This window comes from Schistocerca gregaria, chromosome 5, assembly GCF_023897955.1.
Source record: "Schistocerca gregaria isolate iqSchGreg1 chromosome 5, iqSchGreg1.2, whole genome shotgun sequence".
In the NCBI taxonomy this organism is placed as follows: Eukaryota; Metazoa; Arthropoda; class Insecta; order Orthoptera; family Acrididae; genus Schistocerca; species Schistocerca gregaria.
Genome location: NC_064924.1, coordinates 612,170,776 through 612,192,685, shown reverse-complemented (window position 1 = coordinate 612,192,685; position 21,910 = coordinate 612,170,776). Strand labels below are relative to the sequence as shown.

The following is a 21,910-nucleotide window of genomic DNA, read 5'->3' as shown; positions in this document are numbered from 1 at the left end:
ACCCATCGTTCTACCATTCCTAGACCGGCAAGGGAACTTGCTGTTCCAACAGGACAATTCACGTCCGCATGTATCCCGTGCCACCCAACGTGCTCTAGAAGGTGTAAGTCAACTACCCTGGCCAGCAAGATCTCCGGATCTGTCCCCCATTGAGCATGTTTGGGACTGGATGAAGCGTCGTCTCACGCGGTCTGCACGTCCAGCACGAACGCTGGTCCAACTGAGGCGCCAGGTGGAAATGGTATGGCAAGCCGTTCCACAGGACTGCATCCAGCATCTCTACGATCGTCTCCATGGGAGAATAGCAGCCTGCATTGCTGCGAAAGGTGGATATACACTGTACTAGTGCCGACATTGTGCATGCTCTGTTGCCTGTGTCTATGTGCCTGTGGTTCTGTCAGTGTGAACATGTGATGTATCTGACCCCAGGAATGTGTCAATAAAGTTTCCCCTTCCTGGGACAATGAATTCACGGTGTTCTTATTTCAATTTCCAGGAGTATATATATATATATCGGTCATCTGCCCTCTCCACTGCCACTGTGTATGGGCCACAGGATTGCCAGCCACAGTGGTGGGGGTAGTCAAATGGCATCTTTGTATTTCATTTTATGATTGATTCTAGGCAACTTTCAGTAACATCTGATTTTGTGGGCTGATGGGTGTTGATGTGTCATTTGTGTTCCAAGCATCCTTCTTCAATTGTATGAATAGTTTGTCTGACATTTACATTTCTGTACTCGCATGGTATGTAATACACTCCAGATTTTTGGAGTTCCAGTTCGTCTTTTACTGTCTCTAAATGGGATCTGGTCTTTGCTGGTGGGTGGTACACACATTTGATATTTTGTTGTCATAAAATTCTGTCGGTTTTTCCAGATACACTGCCCATCTTTTTTGGTTGGTTTTCATTGGCTCATGGCTGTGGTGTGACCTTTTGCTTGGAGATGCATCGAATTTGGAAGTCGCTATAGCCACTTTCTAAAACATGAACCTGAAGTGGTTCAGTTCCAGTTTTAGGCTTTCTTAACTGGAGGTCACATGAGCTCTGTGAACCAACATGTATAGCAATCCTTCCCTTTGTGATGGGTGATGACATGTATGAAGGTCCTAGTCTGTCTGATTTTTCTGCCAATAGACGCTGTATCCTAGTGTTCCACCCAATTTCACTATATCAGAACTTTCAAGAACGGCAGCTGACAATTTTTCTGCACTGTCATGGTTAACTGAATTTGGTTGTGGATGCACTTCAGAAATTGCAAGAAAACTTGAAGCTCATCTTTCCATTGACGCCAAATGACAAATGTATCGTAAGTATATATATAAAAGATTGTCGGTTTTAATGATGCTGAGCTTAGTGCCTTGTCCTCAAAGTCTGCCATATGTTTGTCATTTTGCCTCGTGGAAAGATGAGCTTCGACACTTGAATTTTATCCAGACTCAGATTAAAGTCACCATGGAGGGGGAGTTGCCATTTTTTTCATTTTCTGATGTGGAGAAAGCCAGACAGAACACTGGGACACAGCGTCTACTAGAAGAAAACCCACATTGAATAGTACCTTCATGTCTCTAACTTGTCTCTAACTGTCATCACCTGTCACAAAGGGAAGAGTGCTAAACACACTGGTCCACAAAGCTCATGTGATGTCTAGTGGGCACAGTCTGAAACTGGAACTGGACTATGTCAGGGACATGTTCCAGAAAAGCGTCGATAGCGACCGCCAAATAGCTAATAATATTGAGCTCGCCCATCATTTACATGCACATTTCCATCACTTCTTCGTGTTAGTATCTTTTAAACAGAACTGGAGTCCTGTAAAAAAACATGGGACAACTGTAACATGAGGAATATCTGTGATATCCACATGTTCCCATCTAGAATAGTATTCTGTCAGAAAAGTGATTCATGCATAGCAGTTAAATTATTTAATAACTTACCCAGCATGTTAAAACAACAATACAATAAAATTCATTTAAAATCTATTCTAAGTAATTAATAATAGAAGATTGCTTTTAGTCTGTAAAATTTATTGAATTCTAAACCACAACTATTGCAAACAGAAATTCATACCGTCAGAAATTTGTATAATATCAATATTTGGGTTGTTCATATTCAGAGTCCTGTTATAGCATGTGATGAATCAAAACAGACAAATAAATTGTGATGATGTGGTTTTGGAGAATATAGGACTGAATAAAGAGATTGATATTTGAGAAGTATGTAAATCTTTTAAGCACTTTCGTTTTATTCTTCAGGATGTATATGCACAAATTATCAACATTTTCTGTGTAGGTTCTAATGGGAAGTTTGCAGAAATTCTTGAAAGGAAGTTCTATTCACGGCAGTGCGAAAGCATTGCATACGTAATAGCTAAAGAAAAAATGTCCACAAATGTTGTAAGTCTCTATATGACTTTTCGTACTTAAATACAAGTGTAAACTGTGATTTTTTCCACTATTTGTGTTAATAATGAGCCTGTAATCCAGTAGAAATTAAACTTATTGTTATATATGGTAAAATCAACTTCTTAGAACGACTCCAAATGATATTACAGTCTGTATTTGCAGAAAGTGTTAGGAATATATTTTTCTTCTGCTTCGACTTCGATACTCATCGTACAGTTGAGGAATCGCAGAGCTTCGCACAGTGAAGATCGACCTGTTGTTTGTTTACTTTGTATCAAGAGGGCGTGACAAACATTTTTGTCTCTTTTTTATAAGATCTGATAGGAGTGTTTTTAAGTAGAGCAATGCAAAGTGAATGAGTGAATCAAAGTGCAGAAGTGTTTTCGCTTGTCAACTGAGAGGCTTTACCCCAAGAAATGGTACGATTTTGTTACCTGATTACTCGCGTCTCAACTACTGTGTGTTGATTTGAATATAGCTGGTGCAGCATTAGTGTTTATATTTGTGTAGTAACTCGTATTTATAATAAGTCTGTAAACATTTAAAGCAATAAATCATAAACATTCAACTCAATAAATCGTATACCCATGATCATCATTATGTTAGCCGTAAAAAATACGATTTTTGGGAAACTTTAGATAAATTAAAGTTTCAGGAATTTCTTGGGGGATTAGACGTTTACCATTGAAAATTATGAAACAGTTAGAAATAGTGATTTTGAAGGAAGAAGCTGAACATATAATTGACCGGACGGCCTTATGTTTCTCCCTATTAATATAGTAGAATGAATCTACTTTGAGGCCTTTATTTAAATCACTATGTATTGTTGCAGTGGTATCGCCGTACGTCGAACCGCGTTTGAGATTTGTGATTGACAACGTGAATTTATTTAAAAAAAAAAAATCCCCATCCATCCAATGAACACAAAACAGAAGAATCATCTTTATGTTGCAAACAAGTCTGTTAAGCATACATTCACATTTTGCACCGTGAGGCAGGCGTTATGCCATGTAGATGACGTGAGACGTTAGACCATAAATACACGAGAGGATGTTAAGTGCATGGTTCGAAACCACTTGTACCAGTCTCTGAGCGACTGCAATGTAACAGCTAACGTGGCAAATTGAACATTAAGTGAATGTTAGCATCATTTCAATATCTCAGTATGTTAAAACAGTTGAGTGTTCCTTCCAGTATGAATAACTCTTGGGAGTCGTGTGATAGGTAGAGTTTTCTATCTAACTCAGACGGCAAGCTGTATGAAACTTCATTACTATCAAATTGTAAAACCCTTTTCACAGTTCTTAAAACAAGTGAATAACACCCACAAATCTCAAAAAATAAGATATTCCTAGAATAAAGCAAAAACGGTGTGGACCATTGAGAACAAGAAGCAAACAAAAACAATGATTTAAATAATATTCAATTCTCAGAAAATAACTGTGGCAGAAAAGGTTACACATTGAAATTATTGAGCAACAAGTTCAATACTGACATCCTGACAGTGACCTCATACATTGTATCTACTAATAAACATTGGAATTATGGAGCCATTATGTTGACCTCAATGAAGGCTATTTGCACAACCAACATACTTATAGTTTCAAAAATGAACAGCTCCTGTGGATATTACAGAATTCATTAGTCACTAAAAGTGGTAATATTTTTGGGTATGGTAATGTTTCCCCTGCAGAATTGATTATGACTACTTTGTGATCAGTCAATAGCTGGTTATATTTTCTGACAGCATTAAGATGGTGTAGGAACACCCATATATAAAATGGTAGATAAGCAAATTGCCACTAATTACAGAGCCATTCCATTATATGTATTTATTTTTTTAAAGAAGATTTGGGACAGTGACCCGTGATAGAATACACATTTTTCTAAGCAGCACTTGTTATGCACTTGGTTGGGTTTTTGTATAGGATTCACCACTGAAAAATCTTTCAAAGCATACAAATGAAGTCCTGGAAGACCTAAAGAAGTAAATTTATCCTGTGGGTTCATTCTGAATCTTGTAAAAAAGTTTTAACTGTATGGACCACAGAACTGTTAGCTGGGAATTTGAAATGTTATGTCATTAATTTCCTCTCTCTTGCATGGCTGGAGTCTTAACTTCATAACAGACAGCAGGTAGTGATATTGATAGACTGTCATAGAAGCTAAGCTCAGAGCAAAAATAATTTGCCTGTAGACTTTGCCTTCAGGAATAGGGTTCAGAATGGATATACAGAGTCGTCTTACACATTTCTCAAGATTGTAGAGGGAACTTAGTAGATTGAGTTTTACGTAGGAACGCATTTCCGTAAACTTTGTCCAATGACACTAAACATTGTCAAAGTCATAGGTGCTGGCACCCGTAAATATGTGTATATACACGATGGTTCTGTGATGATGATACAAACTTTCAGGGATGATGGAGAAGGATAAATTTATGAATTTGAGGTAAGGGCTCCTTTACCAGAAATGAATGAGTTGAAATTTATAGGTGCAAACCGTCCTGATGCCTCTGACTGTGAAATATGTGTTCAGCACTGTTGTTGTGAAAATTGTAGGGTAGGCAATGTTCAAAAGCGGTAGTATGGAATAAAACAAGCAAACAATGGCAAGCAGATACTTTAAAGAGCTATGAGCACTTGTACAACAGAGGAGGTGCATTACACACTAGCAAAGATGAGCAAGTGCTCATAGCTGCTCTGTTATGCATTTGAGAGCCCTTGTTTACTTGACTTTTTTTTCTTGTCTTGGTCCATACTACCAGCTTTGAAATTTGCGTACTCTACCTTCTTAGCAACAATAGTACTAATACTTGTATTCCACTGTCAGAGGTATCATAATGATTTTCATGTGTCACTTTCAACTTGTTCATTTCTGAACCAGAACCCTTACCGCAAATCGATACATTTATCCATCTCCATCATCTCTGAAAGTATGTAACATCATCATGGAATCACCCTGTATTTACATACATTTACAGGCCCCAGCACCTATAACTTTGGCGCTCTATAGCATCGTTGGCCACTTTTACAAATAATTATATAAATTTAAGAATTGAAAATTTCTGTTATTTGCATGGCAATTAGCAATGTTCATTATGAAATTGCATGACAGGTAGTTGTGTACTATGTACGCATCATCATCATCTTGAACAGTTTCTGGCTCCTGGCTGGGTTTGTTTGGATCATAAGGCTTGCCAATTAGTCCTGTTTTCTACCACAACCTTTTGCGTTCACTCTGGTCAGCCCTCACCTCTCTCTTTCAACACACTACTCCACACCTTTCAGCCATCTATCCCTTGGTCGTCCTGTTGGTCATTTCCTTTGCATCTCCATTTCACGTATCTTATTGAAAATCCTCCTGTTTTCCATTCTCTTTCAGTACCCATACCATAGGGATGGGAAAACTGACAGGTTAAAAGTGATACCGGTATATTAGTTCTGAGTAACTGGTATTTTTTGGAATTTATTTGGTGTCAGTTTTAACAGAAGTTTTTTTACTAAAAAGTGGATAAGAAACTGAAATATCAATTGTCCATAGCAGCTATGCTAAATCTTTTTGCTTTTAAATTAACCTTTTATAGCAAAAGGGCAATTTTCATTCATAAAATTTTCATTGTTTTGAAATATTGTGTTTTCATAGAAAACAAGAAAGCTATCAGCGTTGTATTAATGCCGCACGGTTTGAGGCATCACACCATGGACTGCAAGGCCTCTCCCACCGGAGGTCCATGTCCTTTCTCGTGTGTGTGTGTGTGTGTGTGTGTGTGTGTGTGTGTGTGTGTGTGTGTGTGTGTGTGTGTGTTTTCTTAGCATTTGTTAGTTTAAGTAGTGTGTAAGTCTTAGAGACCGATGACCTTGGCATTTTGGTCCCTTTGGAATTCGCACACATCCGAACATTTCAAGCTATATTAACAACAGATGCATGGCATAAGAATAGGTACAGCATTGCTGCAACAATAATGTCCCTGTTGCCATCTGCTGTGGCTTAGGTTACACTTATGTGTGCAGTGTGCAAGACTTGCCTCCTCCTGGTCTGTATGGTATTTTCTCACTGTCATCTCTGGACATGCACAGTATATCAGAGGGGCGCCAACCCTAGTCTCGAAATATTGTAGAAAGTGATGTAACAATGAAGTAAAATGCTTAATTTGCTTTAAAAGATTAACCTTGATCTGTCGTTTATTTGACATATCAAAAGAGCAAGGAAATTATGGTAACTGCAATAAATTATAAACTTAACATTTCATTCTTAGTTTACAATAAAAACAGGAAGTAACTTATCTGCTGCCTGTGTCTACATAATATGCTTTATCTACTTGTAGTGATTGAAAATGGACAAATTAACACGAAACATAGAGTTCTTTAACCTTACTTTTCACCCTTTAGTACTGAAATTCTCTTAACACCCAAGCAGTTGTTTAATCACTGATTGCAACATTATTCTTGAGTGGAGTTTCAAAAAATTAGAATCAGTAGGTGATTCGTGATTATTTTCTTTAAATGTTCAACAACTTCTCACTTTTCAAGAAAAGCAGTGAACTGTAGACAGGCAAAGTTTTGTTTTATTTGCGTAAATAATTTTCAATCTCTGTCCGATTTCTACATGTATTACAGGAAGTAACAGGAATAAAAAACCGAAAATCAGTTATTTCAGAAACCGGTTATTCTGAGCAGTTGTAACAGTGAAGTTAAACTGGCATGGGAAAAAAACTATATAACTGAAAACCAGTTGTTTCAGTGCTTACTGCCATCCATCTTAGCCTTGATGTTTCTATCACACTCTGCAAGGATTCCTCTTTCACTATTTCCCTTACCCTTTCATTCCTTACCCTATCTCTCCTTTTTACTGCTATCCTACTTCTGAGGATCTTCATTTCACAGGCCTGTGATCTGTTCACATCTCTTTTCTTCATTATCCATGTTTCAGGTCCATAGATGAGCACTGAGATGTGTACACACACACACACACATACACACACACACACACACACACACACACACACACACACACACACACACACTACCCCTGTAGGTCTGGGGGTTAGAATCTACATCTACATCCATACTCCGCAAGCGGAGGGTACCCTGAGTACCTCTATCGGTTCTCCCTTCTATTCCAGTCTCGTATTGTTCGTGGAAAGAAGGATTGTCGGTATGCCTCTGTGTGGGCTCTAATCTCTCTGATTTTATCTTCATGGTCTCTTATACGTAGGAGGGAGCAATATACTGCTTGACTCTTCGGTGAAGGTATGTTCTCGAAACTTCAACAAAAGCCCGTTCCGAGATATTGAGCATCTCTGCTGCAGAACCTTCCACTGGAGTTTATCTATCATCTCCGCAAAGCTTTCGCGATTACTAAATGATCCTGTAACGAAGCGCGCTGCTCTCCGTTGGATCTTCTCTATCTCTTCTGTCAACCCTATCTGATACGGATCCCACACTGCTGAGCAGTATTCAAGCAGTGGGCGAACAAGCATACTGTAACCTACTTCCTTAGTTTTCGGATTGCATTTCCTTAGGATTCTTCCAATGAATCTCAGTCTGGTATCTGCTTTACCGACGATCAACTTTATATGATCATTCCATTTTAAATCACTCCTAATGCGTACTCCCAGATAATTTATGGAATGAACTGCTTCCAGTTGCTGACCTACTTGTCTACATTGAGATTCAATTGCCATTCCCTTCACCATGCGTCAATTCGCTGCAGATCCTCCTGTATTTCAGTACAATTTTCCATTGTTACAACCTCTCGATACACCACAGCATCATCTCAAAAAGCCTCAGTGAACTTCCGATGTCATCCACCAGGTCATTTATGTATATTGTGAATAGCAACGGTCCTATGACACTCCCCTGTGGCACACCTGAAATCACTCTTACTTCGGAAGACCGTCTTTTTCGAAACCCATGCTGATTCCTACAGAGTAGATTCCTAGTCTCCAGAAAAGTCATTATACTCGAACATAATACGTGTTCCACAATTCTACAACTGATTGACATTAGGGATATAGGTCTATAGTTCTGCACATCTGTTCGATGTCCCTTCTTGAAAATGGGGATGACCTGTGCCCTTTTCCAATCCTTTGGAACGCTACGCTCTTCTAGAGACCTACGGTACACAGCTGCAAGAAGGGGGGCAAGTTCCTTCGCGTACTCTGTGTAAAATCAAACTGGTATCCCATCAGGTACTGCAGCCTTTCCTCTTTTGAGTGATTTTAATTGTTTCTCTATCCCTCTGTCGTCTATTTCGATATCTGTGCGACAATCTAGAGAAGGAACTACAGTGAAGTCTTCCTCTGTGAAACAGCTTTGGAAAAAGACATTTAGTATTTCGGTCTTTAGTCTGTCATCCTCTGTTTCAGTACCATTTTGGTCACAGAGTGTCTGGACATTTTGTTTTGATCCTCCTACCACTTTGACATAAGACCAAAATTTCTTAGGATTTTCTGCCAAGTCAGTACATCAGAACTTTACTTTCGAATTCATTGAACGCCTCTCGCATAGCCCTCCTCACACTACATTTTGCTTCGCATAATTTTTGTTTGTCTGCAGGGCTTTGGCTATGTTTATGTTTGCTGTGAAGTTCCCTTTGCTTCCGCAGCAGTTTTCTAACTTGGTTGTTGTACCATGGTGGCTCTTTTCCATCTCTTATGATCTTGCTTGGCACATACTCCTCTAACGCATATTGTACGATGGTTTTGAACTTTGTCCACTGATCCTCAACACTATCTGTACTTGAGACAAAACTTTTGTGTTGAGCCATCAGGTACTCTGTAATCTGCTTTTCGTCACTTTTGCTAAACAGAAAAATCTTCCTACCTTTTTTAATTTTTTCTATTTATGGCTGAAATCATTTATGCAGTAACCGCTTTATGATCGCCGATTCCCTGTTCTGCATTAACTGTTTCAAATAGTTCGGGTCTGTTTGTCACCAGAAGGTCTCATATGTTATTGCCATGAGTCGGTTCTCTGTTTAACTGCTCAAGGTAGTTTTCAGATAAAGCACTTACAAAAATTTCACAGGATTCTTTGTCCCTGCCACCCGTTATGAACGTTTGAGTCTCCAAGTCTATATCCGGCATATTAAAATCTCCACCCAGAACTATAACATGGTGGGGAAATCTACTCGAAATATTTTCCAAATTATCCTTCAGGTGCTCAGCCACAACAGCTGCTGAGCCCGGGGGCCTATAGAGACATCCAGTTATAGTCTGTCGGTAAACTGAAGAGCGAGCGCCCGAGTCCCCACTCTGCCTACCCTGCTACATCACAGGGCGCTTCTACAGGCTGTTCCACAACATAGTACCGTCCCTGCCGTGGCGCGCGGTTTAAATCTGTGAGGACGCTGTGTACAGATATGTCCCGTCTGCGTTTGTTTTTAGACAAATGCGTTAAGATTATAAGGAAAACAAAAGACGATAGCTTCTTTGGAACAAAATATTATAGAGTAAATAATATTAACATAAGAATGGAAGTAATTTGGTTCTATGTGTGTAGTGGTACACACATAGAACCAAATGCCTGTTCATATGAATGTATGTTCCTCTATTCGTAAGACAAACCAGATTTAGTGCAATCAGTCTGTAGAATTTAAGGCTTGTTCTTACTTTGTGTTTCTACTAAGAGTTAGAAGTTTTCTTTGAAGGGCTGCATTAAAACTTAACAATTCATGCAACACGAAGAGTGTTTAAAAAGTAACCAGAAATTTATAATTACGTGTGTTGTATTAGTTCGATTCGCACTGCTTTTTTTGCCATTGTCTTCGTAAACATGTCTGAAAAGTATTTCCAGGTAAATCCCATTTCATGCAATGTGTCGTGTAAAACATATTTTTGCAACGAAAATGTATTTTTTGTTTCATGCCAGTGAGTAATTTCCGTACTGTGGGCATTATTTTTTGGTTTATGTTGGTTTATGTAAAAGTCCCCCATTGTTTGTCGAATGACCGATTTTGTGAAACTGTCTATAACGATGGGTTTCCTCCCTAAATTATTAGTTTTCCTTCGTGGCGATTCCACTAAACCATGCGCCTTGTTTTCGCTTCCCTTCCTTATGCATCCTATTTTGGTGATGCTCACGTTTGCATAAACTGCAGCCCTTTGATTGGGATTGGTAATATTAGCCAACAGTTCTTTTTGTGTAGCCTCCTTAACACAAGCTGTAATAACATTAGAGACGATCAAACGCTCGTTCTGCGCAAGTATCTCCTTCGTATTCTGCACATTTTCTTGCAATGCAGAATGATTATCCATCACTTCCGGATACTGAAGTATATCAGTGAGTACACTGAGTCAACTGATCCCACGAACAGAAACGACGTACATCACTGCACGCCGAACTACACCGCTACATAGGTAACGGGCAACAGGCTTTGGGTTGCCCTGTAGGCTAGTTGCAGTGTCCTTCTGGGAAAGGCCACTTCCCCACGAAAAGCCCTGCTCGCTCTTGAGTTTACAGACAGACTATACCATGTCTAAGCCTGCTTTAACCGTGACCTTCACCCAAATCATTTCACATTTCGGATCTCTGTCAATTTCCTTCGATACTATTGCACTTCTTATTTTTATAAACACGCCTCCCCCTTCACTGTCCAGCCTGTCTCTGGGGTATACATTCCAATCTGAGTTTAGGATTTCATTACTGTTTACGTCTGGTTTCAGCCAACTTTCTGTCTCTAGTACTATATGGGCGTTGTGACCGTTTATTAATCAGAGCAGTTCTGGGACCTTTCTATAGACGCTCCTGCAGTTTACTATTAGCACATTAATATTGTTATTCCCTGTTGCATTTTGCCTACTCCTACCTTGCCGCATCTCAGGAGGCGTCTTTTCGGGCCTAGGGAGGGAATTCTCTAACCTAAAAAACCCCCATGTGCTCGAGGTATTCTTGCCTGTCGTAAGAGGTGACTAAAAGAGGTCTCACACATTTCGGTCTGTATGTGGTGGTCCGCTGACTGGTTTGACATTCATCTCTCTCAATTTTCCTGAAGAGCAAGCCAATTGTGGAAGAGCGCTTTACCTGGTGCATCATGCCCATCATGCATTGAGATCTTTAAAGCCCACTTTCTTGTTGTCGCATTGCAGCCTCGCTCATTCTCCATCTTTTGGGTGAGGACACCTTCCTGGGTGCATTTTCCAGCATGCATTATGCAGTGTCGCTTTCTGTGCTGACAATGACCATGGACTTGTTAGCATCTCATATCCAGCATGATAGCCAGTCCATTGTGGTGGGGCTGCCATGTACCCTGTTGGTTGTAGCCCCATGACAACACACAGATCACTCTGCTGATGCCTGTGCTAATAACTCCCCACATATGCCATGGAGTAGATGCCCATCTACCTCAGGCATTGGGACTCCCAGCAATGGCCATCCTGCCAGGTGGCCCTTGCTGAGGCTGGGTGGCGCCCGTGGGGATGCACCCTGGTCGGAGTTGGTGGCATCAGGGTGGATGACACACAATGAAGCTAGTACATCATCTCTTGCTGGTGGTCTGCCGCCAGCAGTTTCTACGTGGGCAAAGTCTAACTTCAATGCTAAGAAGTATGACCCCAAATCGTTCTCCTACCTGGCCACACCATGGGAGTAACACCAGGTTAAGGATGGCAGTGAAGCTTATTCACCCCAGTACCTTGTATGTATGAGAGTTGATGGGGAATCTTTCATGTCCATGAAGCCTCAGTTTTTTGTGGAGCATTTAGATGGCAAGTTTGGGGAGGTGGAGGGCTTGTCCAAAATGCGCTCTGGATCAGTCTTCATAAAAACAGCATCCTCTGCCCAGTCTTGGGCATTACTCACTTGTGACAAGCTGGAGAATGTTTCTGTTACCATCACACCCCATAAGAGTTTAAATATGGCCCAGGTTATTACATTCCACAGGGACATTCTTTTGCAGTCTGACGATGAGCTGCGCACCAATTTAGAGCAGCGAGGTGTTCATTTCTTCCAGCACATCCATTGGGGTCCAAGGGATAATCAGGTTGTCACCCGTGCTTTCATCTTGGCCTTTGAGGGTGACACATTGCACGAGAAGGTCAATGTGGTCCTTTAAGTGCTGGAAGTTTGGCCATATGTCTTCCCACTGTACTTCCATCATCAAATGTCGAGACTGATGTCCATCACGTCCCAATACTCCATGTGCCCCGCCTCCCATCTGTGTCAACTGCGGAGAGCATAATTCACCTTGATCGCCAGACTGCAGGATTTTACAGAAAGAGTGGAAAATCATGGAATATAAGACCCTGGACCGATTGACCTACACTGAGGCCAAAAGGAAATTTGAGCACCTATATCCTATGGCTATGACCACCTCTTACGCCACCACGAGAACAGTTGTCGCCCCATCAGTTCCTCGCATTCCTGTCGCCTCTCAGAACCAGAAGACTACACCTGTTCCCTTGACGGTGGGGGGCACTTCCCTCCCTGTTGCTCCCCCACCACCTACTTCAGATTCAACACCCCCCCCCCCCCCCCCCCCCACACCACAACCATCAGGGATATCAGTCCCCACATCTGAGCCTGAGAGGCATAAGTGGGAAAGATAACACCCTCCAGTGGCTGAAGAGCCGAAAAGCTGCTGGTCGTAGGGCTTCACACTTATCCTCAGTCCCGGAGACTGAATCAGTGAAGTCCTCCCAGCCAGGGAAACCCAAGGAGCAGCGAGAGAAATCCAAGAAGAAGGTCCCCAAGACCAAGGGAATTGTGGTGGCACCCACACCACCACTACCTACAAGGTCTGTGTCTGCAGATGAGGTGGAGATTCTGGCGTCCGCTGAGGACCTAGATCTCGATGGACCCTCAGGCAAAAAGTCAGTGGCAGCAGGTGACTCTGAGGCATAAACTGCCTCATTGATTGTTTCATGGCTTCTCAGTCTCACGATGGCGTCCTCCAGTGGAATTGTGGCAGTTTTTTCCACTGCCTGGCTGAGCTACGTCAACTGTTAAGCTTTACACCTGCTTTCTGCATTGCTCTCCAGGGAACTTGGTTCCCAGCAATGCGGACCCATGCCCTCTGCGGCTATAAGGGAAACTACAGGAACCGTAGCGACTATAATCGAGTGTCAGGAAGAGTTTGCGTTTATGTCCTAAACTCAGTCTATAGTGAAACTGTGCCCCTTCACACCCCTCTTGAAGCTGTGGCTGTCAGAATAAGAACGACAAAGGAAATAACTTTCTGCAATGTATATCTTCCTCCAGATATATCAACTGTACTGATCAATCAACTCCCTAAACCTTTCCTACGTTTTGGAGATTTTAACACCCTGAATCCCTTGTGGGGTGGCACCATGCATGCTTACTGCCTGAGACAGAAATGTTGAAACTTGACTGTCTCTGTTTGACCTCTGCCTCTTAAATACTGGGGCTGCCACACATTTCAGTGTGGCTCATGGTAGTTACTCAGCCATTGCTTTTTCAATTTGCATCCTAGGACTTCTCCCATCTATCCACTGGAGAGCACATGATGATCTGTGTGGTAGTGACCACTTCCCCATCTTCCTGTCAGTGCCCTAGTGTCAGGCCCACGTATGCCTGCCCAGATGGGCTTTAAACAAGGTGGACTGGGAAATTTTCATTTCTGATGTCATTGTTGAATCTCCCCCACACAGTAACATTGACGTGGATGGTTGAGCAGGTAACTACAACAATCATTTCTGTGGCAGAAAACATGATCCCTCGCACTTTAGGGTGCCCCCTGCGAAAGGCAGTCCCTTGGTGGGTGCTGGAAGTCGCTGAAGCAATTAAGGAGCGTTGGCCAGCTCTACAGTGGTGTAAGCGGCATCTTTCCCTGGAGCACCTCATAGCCTTTAAGTGGCTCCGTGCCTGCGTTCGCTAAATTATCAAACAATGGTAGCAGGAGTGTTGTGAGACATATGTCTCGACCATTGGGTGCCATATGTTACCTTCCCAAGTCTGGGCAAAGAGCAAATGTGTTTTCGGGTACCAGACCCCAACAGGTGTAACCGGTGTTACCATAAATGGCGTATTATCTACCGATGCAAATGCGATTGCCGAGCACTTTGCTGAGCTTTTCACACTCTCAAACGGCGGCTGGAAGGGAAAGCTCTCTTGTTCACTACACGTCACAGTGAATCCTATAACGCCCCATTTCCAGAGTGGGAGATCCTCAGTGCCCTTGCACATTGCTCTGACACAGCTCCTGGCCAGATCGGATCCACAGTCAGATGACTAAACATCTCTCATCTGACTACAAGCAACTTCTCCTCATCATCTTCAACCGGATCTGGTGCGATGGCATCTTTCCGTCGCAGTGGTGGGAGAGCACTATCATTCCAGTGATAAAACCCAGTAAAAATCCACTTGATGTGGATAGCTACCGGCCCATCAGCCTCACCAACATTCTCTGTAAGCCGCTGGAACGTATGATGTGTCGGCAGTTGGGTTGGGTCCTGGAGTCTCGTGGCCTATTGGCTCCATGTCAGGGCAGCCTCTGCCAGGGTCACTCTACCACTTATAATTTGTGTCCTTTGAGTCTGCCATCCGAACAGCCTTTTCCAGATGCCAACACGTTGCTGCTATCTTTTTTGATTTAAGAAAAGCATATGACACCACCTGGTGACATTATATCCTTGCCACATTATACAAGTGGGGTCTCCGAGGCTCACTCCCGATTTTTATCCAAAATTTTCTGTCACTTCGTACTTTCTGTGTCCAAGTTGTTGCCTCCCATAGTTCCCCCGGTATCCAGGAGAATGGAATCCTGCAGGGCTCTGTATTGAGTGTCCCTCTATTGTTAGTGGCCATTAATGGTCTAGCAGCAGCTGTAGGACTGTCCGTCTCATCTTCTCTGTATGCAGGTGACTTCTGCATTTTGTACTGCCCCACCAGTACTGATGTTGCTGAGCGGCACCTACAGGAAGCCATCCACAAGGTGCAGTCATGAGCTCTACCCCATGGTTTCCAGTTTTTGGCCACAAAATTGTGTGTTATGCATTTGTCCTACCATCCATCCAGAACCAGAACTTTATCTTAATGACGATCCACTGACTGTAGTGGAGACACATTGATTCTTATGACTGGTTTTTGATGCACGATTGACTTGGCTTCCTCACCTTCATCAGCTTTAGCGGAAGTTCTGGCAGCACCTCAATGCCCTCTGCTGCCTGAGCTACACCAACTGCTGTGCAGATCGCTCTACGCTGCTGTAGCTCTACAGAGCCCTTGTTCAATCCCACCTTGGCTATGGGAGTCTGGTTTACGGTTCGGTGGCGCCTTCAGTGTTGTGTTTACTCAACCCAGTGTCCCACTGTGGCGTTTGCCTAGCGACAGGAGCTTTTAGGATGAGTCCGGTGACCAGCGTCCTTGTGGAGGCTGGAGTCCCTCCATTGCAGGGTAGGTGCGCACAACTGCTGGTCAGTTACATTGCACACGTTCGTAGTTCTCCTGCGCGTCTGAATCACTGTTTCCTTTTCCCACCCATGGCGGATCATCTCCCGCATTGGTGGCCCAGGCCAGGGCTTCCAATTGCAATTCGTGTCCGATCCTTTCTTTCCAAACTGGAATCCTTGCCTTTACCACCTATACTTGATGTCCATTCACGTACATATCTGTGGTGTACACCTAGGCTGCAGCTTCACCTGGTCCTTTCACATGGCCCTAAGGACTCAGTCAACCCCACAGCTCTCCGCTGCCACTTCCTCTCGATTCTTGACAAGTACAGAGGCCACCAAGTGGTTTACACCAATGGCTGATGCTCACATCAGCTTCGCATATGTCCATGGAGGATATATTGAACAGCATTCCTTACCCAAAGCCTGCAGCGTTTTACACTGCCGAGCTGGTGGCTGTATCTTATGCTCTTGAGCACATTCATTCATGCCCTGGGGAGTCGTTTCTTGTGTGTACTGACTCCTTGAGCAGCCTACTCCTTGAGCAGCCTACAAGCCATCAACCAGTGTTACCCTCATCATCCTTTGGTAGTGACGTTCAGGAGTCCATCTATGCCCTGGAACGGTCCAGTTGTTCAGTTGTGTTTGTCTATACCCCAGGTCATGTCGGAATCCCAGGCAACGCACTTGCCAACGGGCTAGCCAAACAGACTACACGGAAACTGCTTATGTAGATCGGCTTCTCTGCAACTGACCTGCGTACAGTACTGTGCTGCAAGGTTTTGCAGCTTTGGGAGATGAAATGGCATAACCTCAGCACACACAACAAACTGCATGCCATTAAGGAGACTATGAATGTGTGGCAGTCCTCCATGTGGGCCTCTTGCAGGGACTCTGTGGTTCTCTGTCGACTCTGCATTGGCCACTCTTGGGTGACGCATGGCTACCTCCTGTGATGTGATGACCCACCTCAGTGTCGGTGCAGTGCCTGGCTGACAGTGGCTCATATCTTGGTGAGCTGTCCTTTAGCTGCCTTGCAATGGAATCTTCAGTTACCGGACTCATTGCCATTAATTTTAGCTGACAACGCCTCAGTTATATGTTTTATACAAGATGGTGGGTTTTATAATTCTATACAAGTTTTCACGCATGTCCTTTTTTCCTTTGTGTTCTCCATTCTAATGCTTTTAGGGTGGATGTTTTAATGTGTCGCAGAGTGGCTAGCTTTTCCTTTTTAGTCTCTTGGTCAGCCAGTCACGGTCATCTGCTCTCTTGTTTTTACCCCTTCTACCTGTTCCTTGCTTCTCTCTGTGGTTTTCTTTTCCTGCTTTGTCCATGGTAGTGTTGATTGTCCTTCTGTCATTCTTCTGGTTCTTCCTTTCTCTTGTTATTGTGCTGTACATCTCGTTTCTTTTCTTCTTTCACTTGTGTTATTATTTTACTAGGAACAAGGGGCCCATGACTTCGCAGTTTCGTCCCTTCCCCTCCCTCTTTTAAACCAACCAGCCTGTTCCACTCACAAATGGATCAAGGGAAAAATGACTCTGTGTATGCTTAACTACAAGCCCTGTTTTCTCTTCTCTTCGGGATCCTTACGTTGCTGGCAGTATAATCGTTGTAGACTCCATCGCGAATGCCAATTCTCTAAACTTTCCTATTAGTGTTTTGCAAAATGGGAATTATCTTCCCTCCAGGGATTCCCATTTAAGTTCAGGGAGCATTTCTATTGATTTAACCTACTGTAACAAATTTAGCTGTATGCCTCTGAATTGCTTTGATTTTTTTCTTTAATCCGTACTGGTGGGAATCCCTGATTCTCAAGCAGTACTCAAGAATGGGTTGCACAAGTGTTTTGTACACGGCATACTTTATACATGAGCAATACATTCCTAGAATTCTCCCAATAAATGGAAGTTGACCATTCACATTCTCTACAACTGACCTTATGTGCCTGTTCCATTTCATATTATACTGTGTATAGCAGCTTAACACCTCTACTGTATTGAAACATTAAAGGATTATTTTTCATACAGCTCGGCATTAAGCTACATTTTACCACATGTAGAGCAAGCTACTACTCATCACACCAAACAGAAATTCTGTCCAGGTCATACTATATCATCCTACAGTCACTGAACAAAGACTTTCCCACACTTTGGTGTCATCGGCAAATGGTTGAAGATTCCTGTTCACCATATTTATCAGGTTGTTTATGTATGTAGAGAACAAGAGAATTCCTATTACTTTTCTGTGGGACACCCCTGACGATACTTTTGTCTCTGATGACACTCGCTATCCAGAACAGCATACTTAAAAAGTCTTTGAGACATTCACATGTTTGAATACCTATTCTATATGCTTGGATCTTTCTTGAAAGTCTGGAGTGCCACATTGTGTCAAATGCTTTCCATAAATTAGGAATATGGAATCTGCCTGTTGCCCTTCATCAGTGGTTCGCCAACTGTCATGGGAGAAAAGTGTGAGCCAAGTTTCACAGAAGCGGCGATTTTTTAATCCATTCTGTTTTGTGCACAGAAACTTTGCCCTTTCAAGGGAATTTATATTTTATTCAAACTCAGAATATCCTCAAGAATTCTGCAGCAATCTGGCATTAAGGATGTTGGTCTGTAGTTTGCATGTCCATTCCTTTACCCTTCTTACAGACACGAGTCACCTATGCTTTTTTGCAGTCTTGGGATTTTGCATTGGATGACAGATTTGTAATAAGTGCAAGCCAAATAAGGGGCCGTTGCCCAATAATGCTCTGTGTAAGCCTCACTTGGGGTTTCATCCATACCTGCTGACTAATTTGTTTTCACCTATTTCTGTTGCTTTTCAACACCATGGGTACCTGATTCTGTGTTCTACACATTGGAATTAATGCAATCCTCCCAAACAGATACTTTTTAAACACGTAAAACATCATTTTTTCCTTTGCTGTCTTCTATTGCTATACCAGACAGGTTAATGAGGACTCTGAGTGGGATCTTTTGCTAATGCCTGATGGTGGAGTAGTTTTTTGCTTCACACTTTGATCTTTTTATAGACATAAATATTTCTACTATCTTTGCTTGTCAACATTTCTGCATTCTCTTTCGTTCCAAGAATACAACAATCAGTTTTCTCAGCAATTTCCAAATTTTGTTATTAAACTGCAGAGGGTCTTTTCGAATCTGTTTATTTGGTACACACTTCTCCAGAGTGGTACTACATGGTGTTATTGTTTAAGTAGAAAGGTAAGATTGTCTGCTTTTCTGTATTAACTTTAGTAACAGTTCTGGCTTTGATGACAACGTGACTACTGATCTGTGTTTCTATACTGATATTGTTGGTGAGGTCAGACCTGTTTGTAGACATAAGGTTTAAAATATTTCCATAGTATTAGGGTTGTCAAACTGTTTGTTCAAGATAGATTTTTGAGGAAGCATTCACAAGTACTTTCCAAGACTGTCAGTTCATACAATCTGTGATTAATCCATAGAAATCTTCGTTGACACTCACTGGGGTAAGGTTTTTTTAATCTAATATTGTATTATCGTAATATTTCTACACTACTGAATGTAGACTTTCTTTGAATGACCCTGCAACTATTAAAATGGAATCGGTTGGCCAGTATAAATACCCAAGGATTAATTTGAAGTCACCTAGGCCGGTTACTCTGATTCAATCTTGACTGTGGCATGCATAGTATGTTTGTCAATGAAAATGAACGCTCTCCATCCTGTGATGTCTAATCTGCCTTTACGATATGTGTTCCGTGCCTCATTACGAATTTCAAAGCTTTCTACCTCAGGTTTCATCCACCTCTTGGTTCCTAGTGTTATTGGGTGCAACAGCATTCCTGGTGGTGGTAAATTGAGGGATTTTGTTACAAATGCTTTGGAAAATTATCATTAAAATATTGATATTCAAAGTGTTCTTACTTAGTACACAATCTGATTTCAGTCTCTGCATATTGACTGATGAATGTTCATCATAGGACTGCAAACTGTCACCTAGCATAATGAAAACCATGTGCACTTGACATGTACTCCAGTAACTACTTCCTCTGTGTAGTGCGCCCCCTAACCTACAATTCTCCACCACATACTGCAGGTCCAGGAATCTGCAGCCAAGACCATTTCAGAATCTACTGAACCTCTGGAACAAAGGACATATATCAGTTCTGGGTACAATACTGCAAATTGTAAGCTTTACTTGTGCCCCTTAAGCAAGGCCAATAGTCTTCACCCCATCTACCATCACGTGTTAGATATGAGAATGACCTCAGAACTTGAGCAACAGGAGTAATTGATGCCAACACATATCACAACTTGTGGATGATTGACTTCACCCTCGATAGCTGCAGGTCGGGGCCTTCCTGACATCTCTGCTGTCACCCCGCCCCCTCTCTCCCCTTTCCCTCCAGCAGACATACTGAATTCATGTCAAACTTTTTTCCAGCCTTGGACACTATTTCCATGAGGGGATCCAGCTCCTGATAACTAGCAAAGCTCCTCTCCCACTCGCTATGCGACTGCTTGGACCATGCTGAAGGAGTGACCACTTGCTTACTCATAGGGTAATTGGGCAAGGCCAGATGGTCAGTGTACTCATTCACCCTCCATCTCTAGTGGCACAAATGGGTTACAACCAGCCACTCATCCGAAGCAGTGTCCCAGTTTCTCCGTTGCCACCACATCTTGAGGCAGCAGCCTGCAGACAGCTGACTATGGCCAACAGCATTTTGCGCTATTCATGATCTGCAGACAGCTCCTGTATCCATACACAGCAAACATACTCCGTGTCCACCTTAATAATAGGATTTCAATGAGGGCAACAAATAAAAATTGGCCAGATGTGAGTAGGACTTGCACTCTGAGGTCTCTGTACAAACTTATATTTGTATGTTGACAGTTCATCTGTTTCGGGAATAAAAAATCTCAACTGTTTTGGCCTGTTATTGATATTGACAGTGGCTAGATATCGGTCCCAGGAATTCCAAGACTGTCGAGTATTTTTTAATTATAATTTTGAAATCAGGCAACAAATGACAAAAGAAATATTTTTTTCATGTGTTAAAATTACAAGTGAACAATTTTCTGCATTTTTCCCTTTACTTGTACTGTGAAACCTCACTTCTTGCAAATTCTAGGCTATAGGTTTTAGTTAGTGAGTTTGTGAGTGTCAAAATATGTGACATAAATGGGTGGATCTTTTGATTGCATTGGCTTGAAAGCTCAACTTTTTATACCACCAATGGAATGTCAACCTTAGTATGTGATGTAAATTTCAACTTTATTCATCTACCCTTTCATTACAATGTCATTTTAACAGGTGGATGAACAGATAGACTGTCGAATAACAGATGACAAAAAAAAATTTTTTTTGGTATGATATAATTACAAATTAATGCTATAGGATTTTTCCCTTTACTCCTTTACTTTTGCAGTTTGAAACTTTTCTTCTTGCCAGAGTCATGATTCTAGGCCAGTGGGAGACATTTCATAGGTTTCGATGAGTGAGTCTGTGAGTATCAAAATAAGTTATATAAATGGCCATATATTTTGATTGCTTTGACTTAGGAACTCAAGGGACTGTAAACCTTACTAGCATGTGACATAAATTTCAACATGATATGTCTACCCACTCCTGAGAAACAGGATTTTTAACATTCAGGAAGACAGGCAACAGTGTGATCCTATAAGGGTTCCGTTTTTACCTTTTGATTTATGGAACCCTGAAAATGACTCTGTTGTCTTTTAAACACAAGTTTGCACTACCATTGTTCTTAAAATCACAAATGCAAGCTACTAGAAAACAACGATCCTGTCTCTGACACAAGTTCACTGTAGAATGACCTCTTGTTACAAATGTGGGCAGTTACTTTCTTTGATGATACGAATGTCTTCATGTAAATATTAAGGTGCCAATAGGAGAGAAACAGCAGTTATCTTGATCTAATTAGTACGAGCAGTACATTGAACACAATTTTGTTTCCCAGAGGCCTTAACAACTTGAACATGGTACGGTCTGAGGGACGACTAGCACTGCTGCTAGCGTGGGCTTTTGAAAGTATGTGCACACATTGCTGCATTCTTCTTCTCTTAAGCAGACCACAGATTCTTGAGACGTCCTTGCTGTCCCCCTCATCCACTGGGCTCTGGCTAAGGTGGTG

At 42.0% G+C, this 21,910-nt stretch overlaps 1 protein-coding gene across 2 annotated transcripts in view; it reads left to right on the top strand.

The window, feature by feature from the left end:
- Positions 1–2,621: 2,621 nt before the first annotated feature.
- LOC126272998 (endoplasmic reticulum metallopeptidase 1-like) overlaps positions 2,622–21,910 on the top strand; it is a 264,375-nt gene continuing 245,086 nt past the window's right edge. Inside the window, exon 1 of one of the 2 annotated variants that reach the window (XM_049976357.1) lies at positions 2,622–2,824. In XM_049976357.1, coding sequence (XP_049832314.1) covers positions 2,822–2,824 — 3 coding nt within the window. In that variant the 5' untranslated portion in view covers positions 2,622–2,821. The remainder of the gene's footprint in view (positions 2,825–21,910) is intronic. The other variant, XM_049976355.1, reaches the window with a different exon arrangement.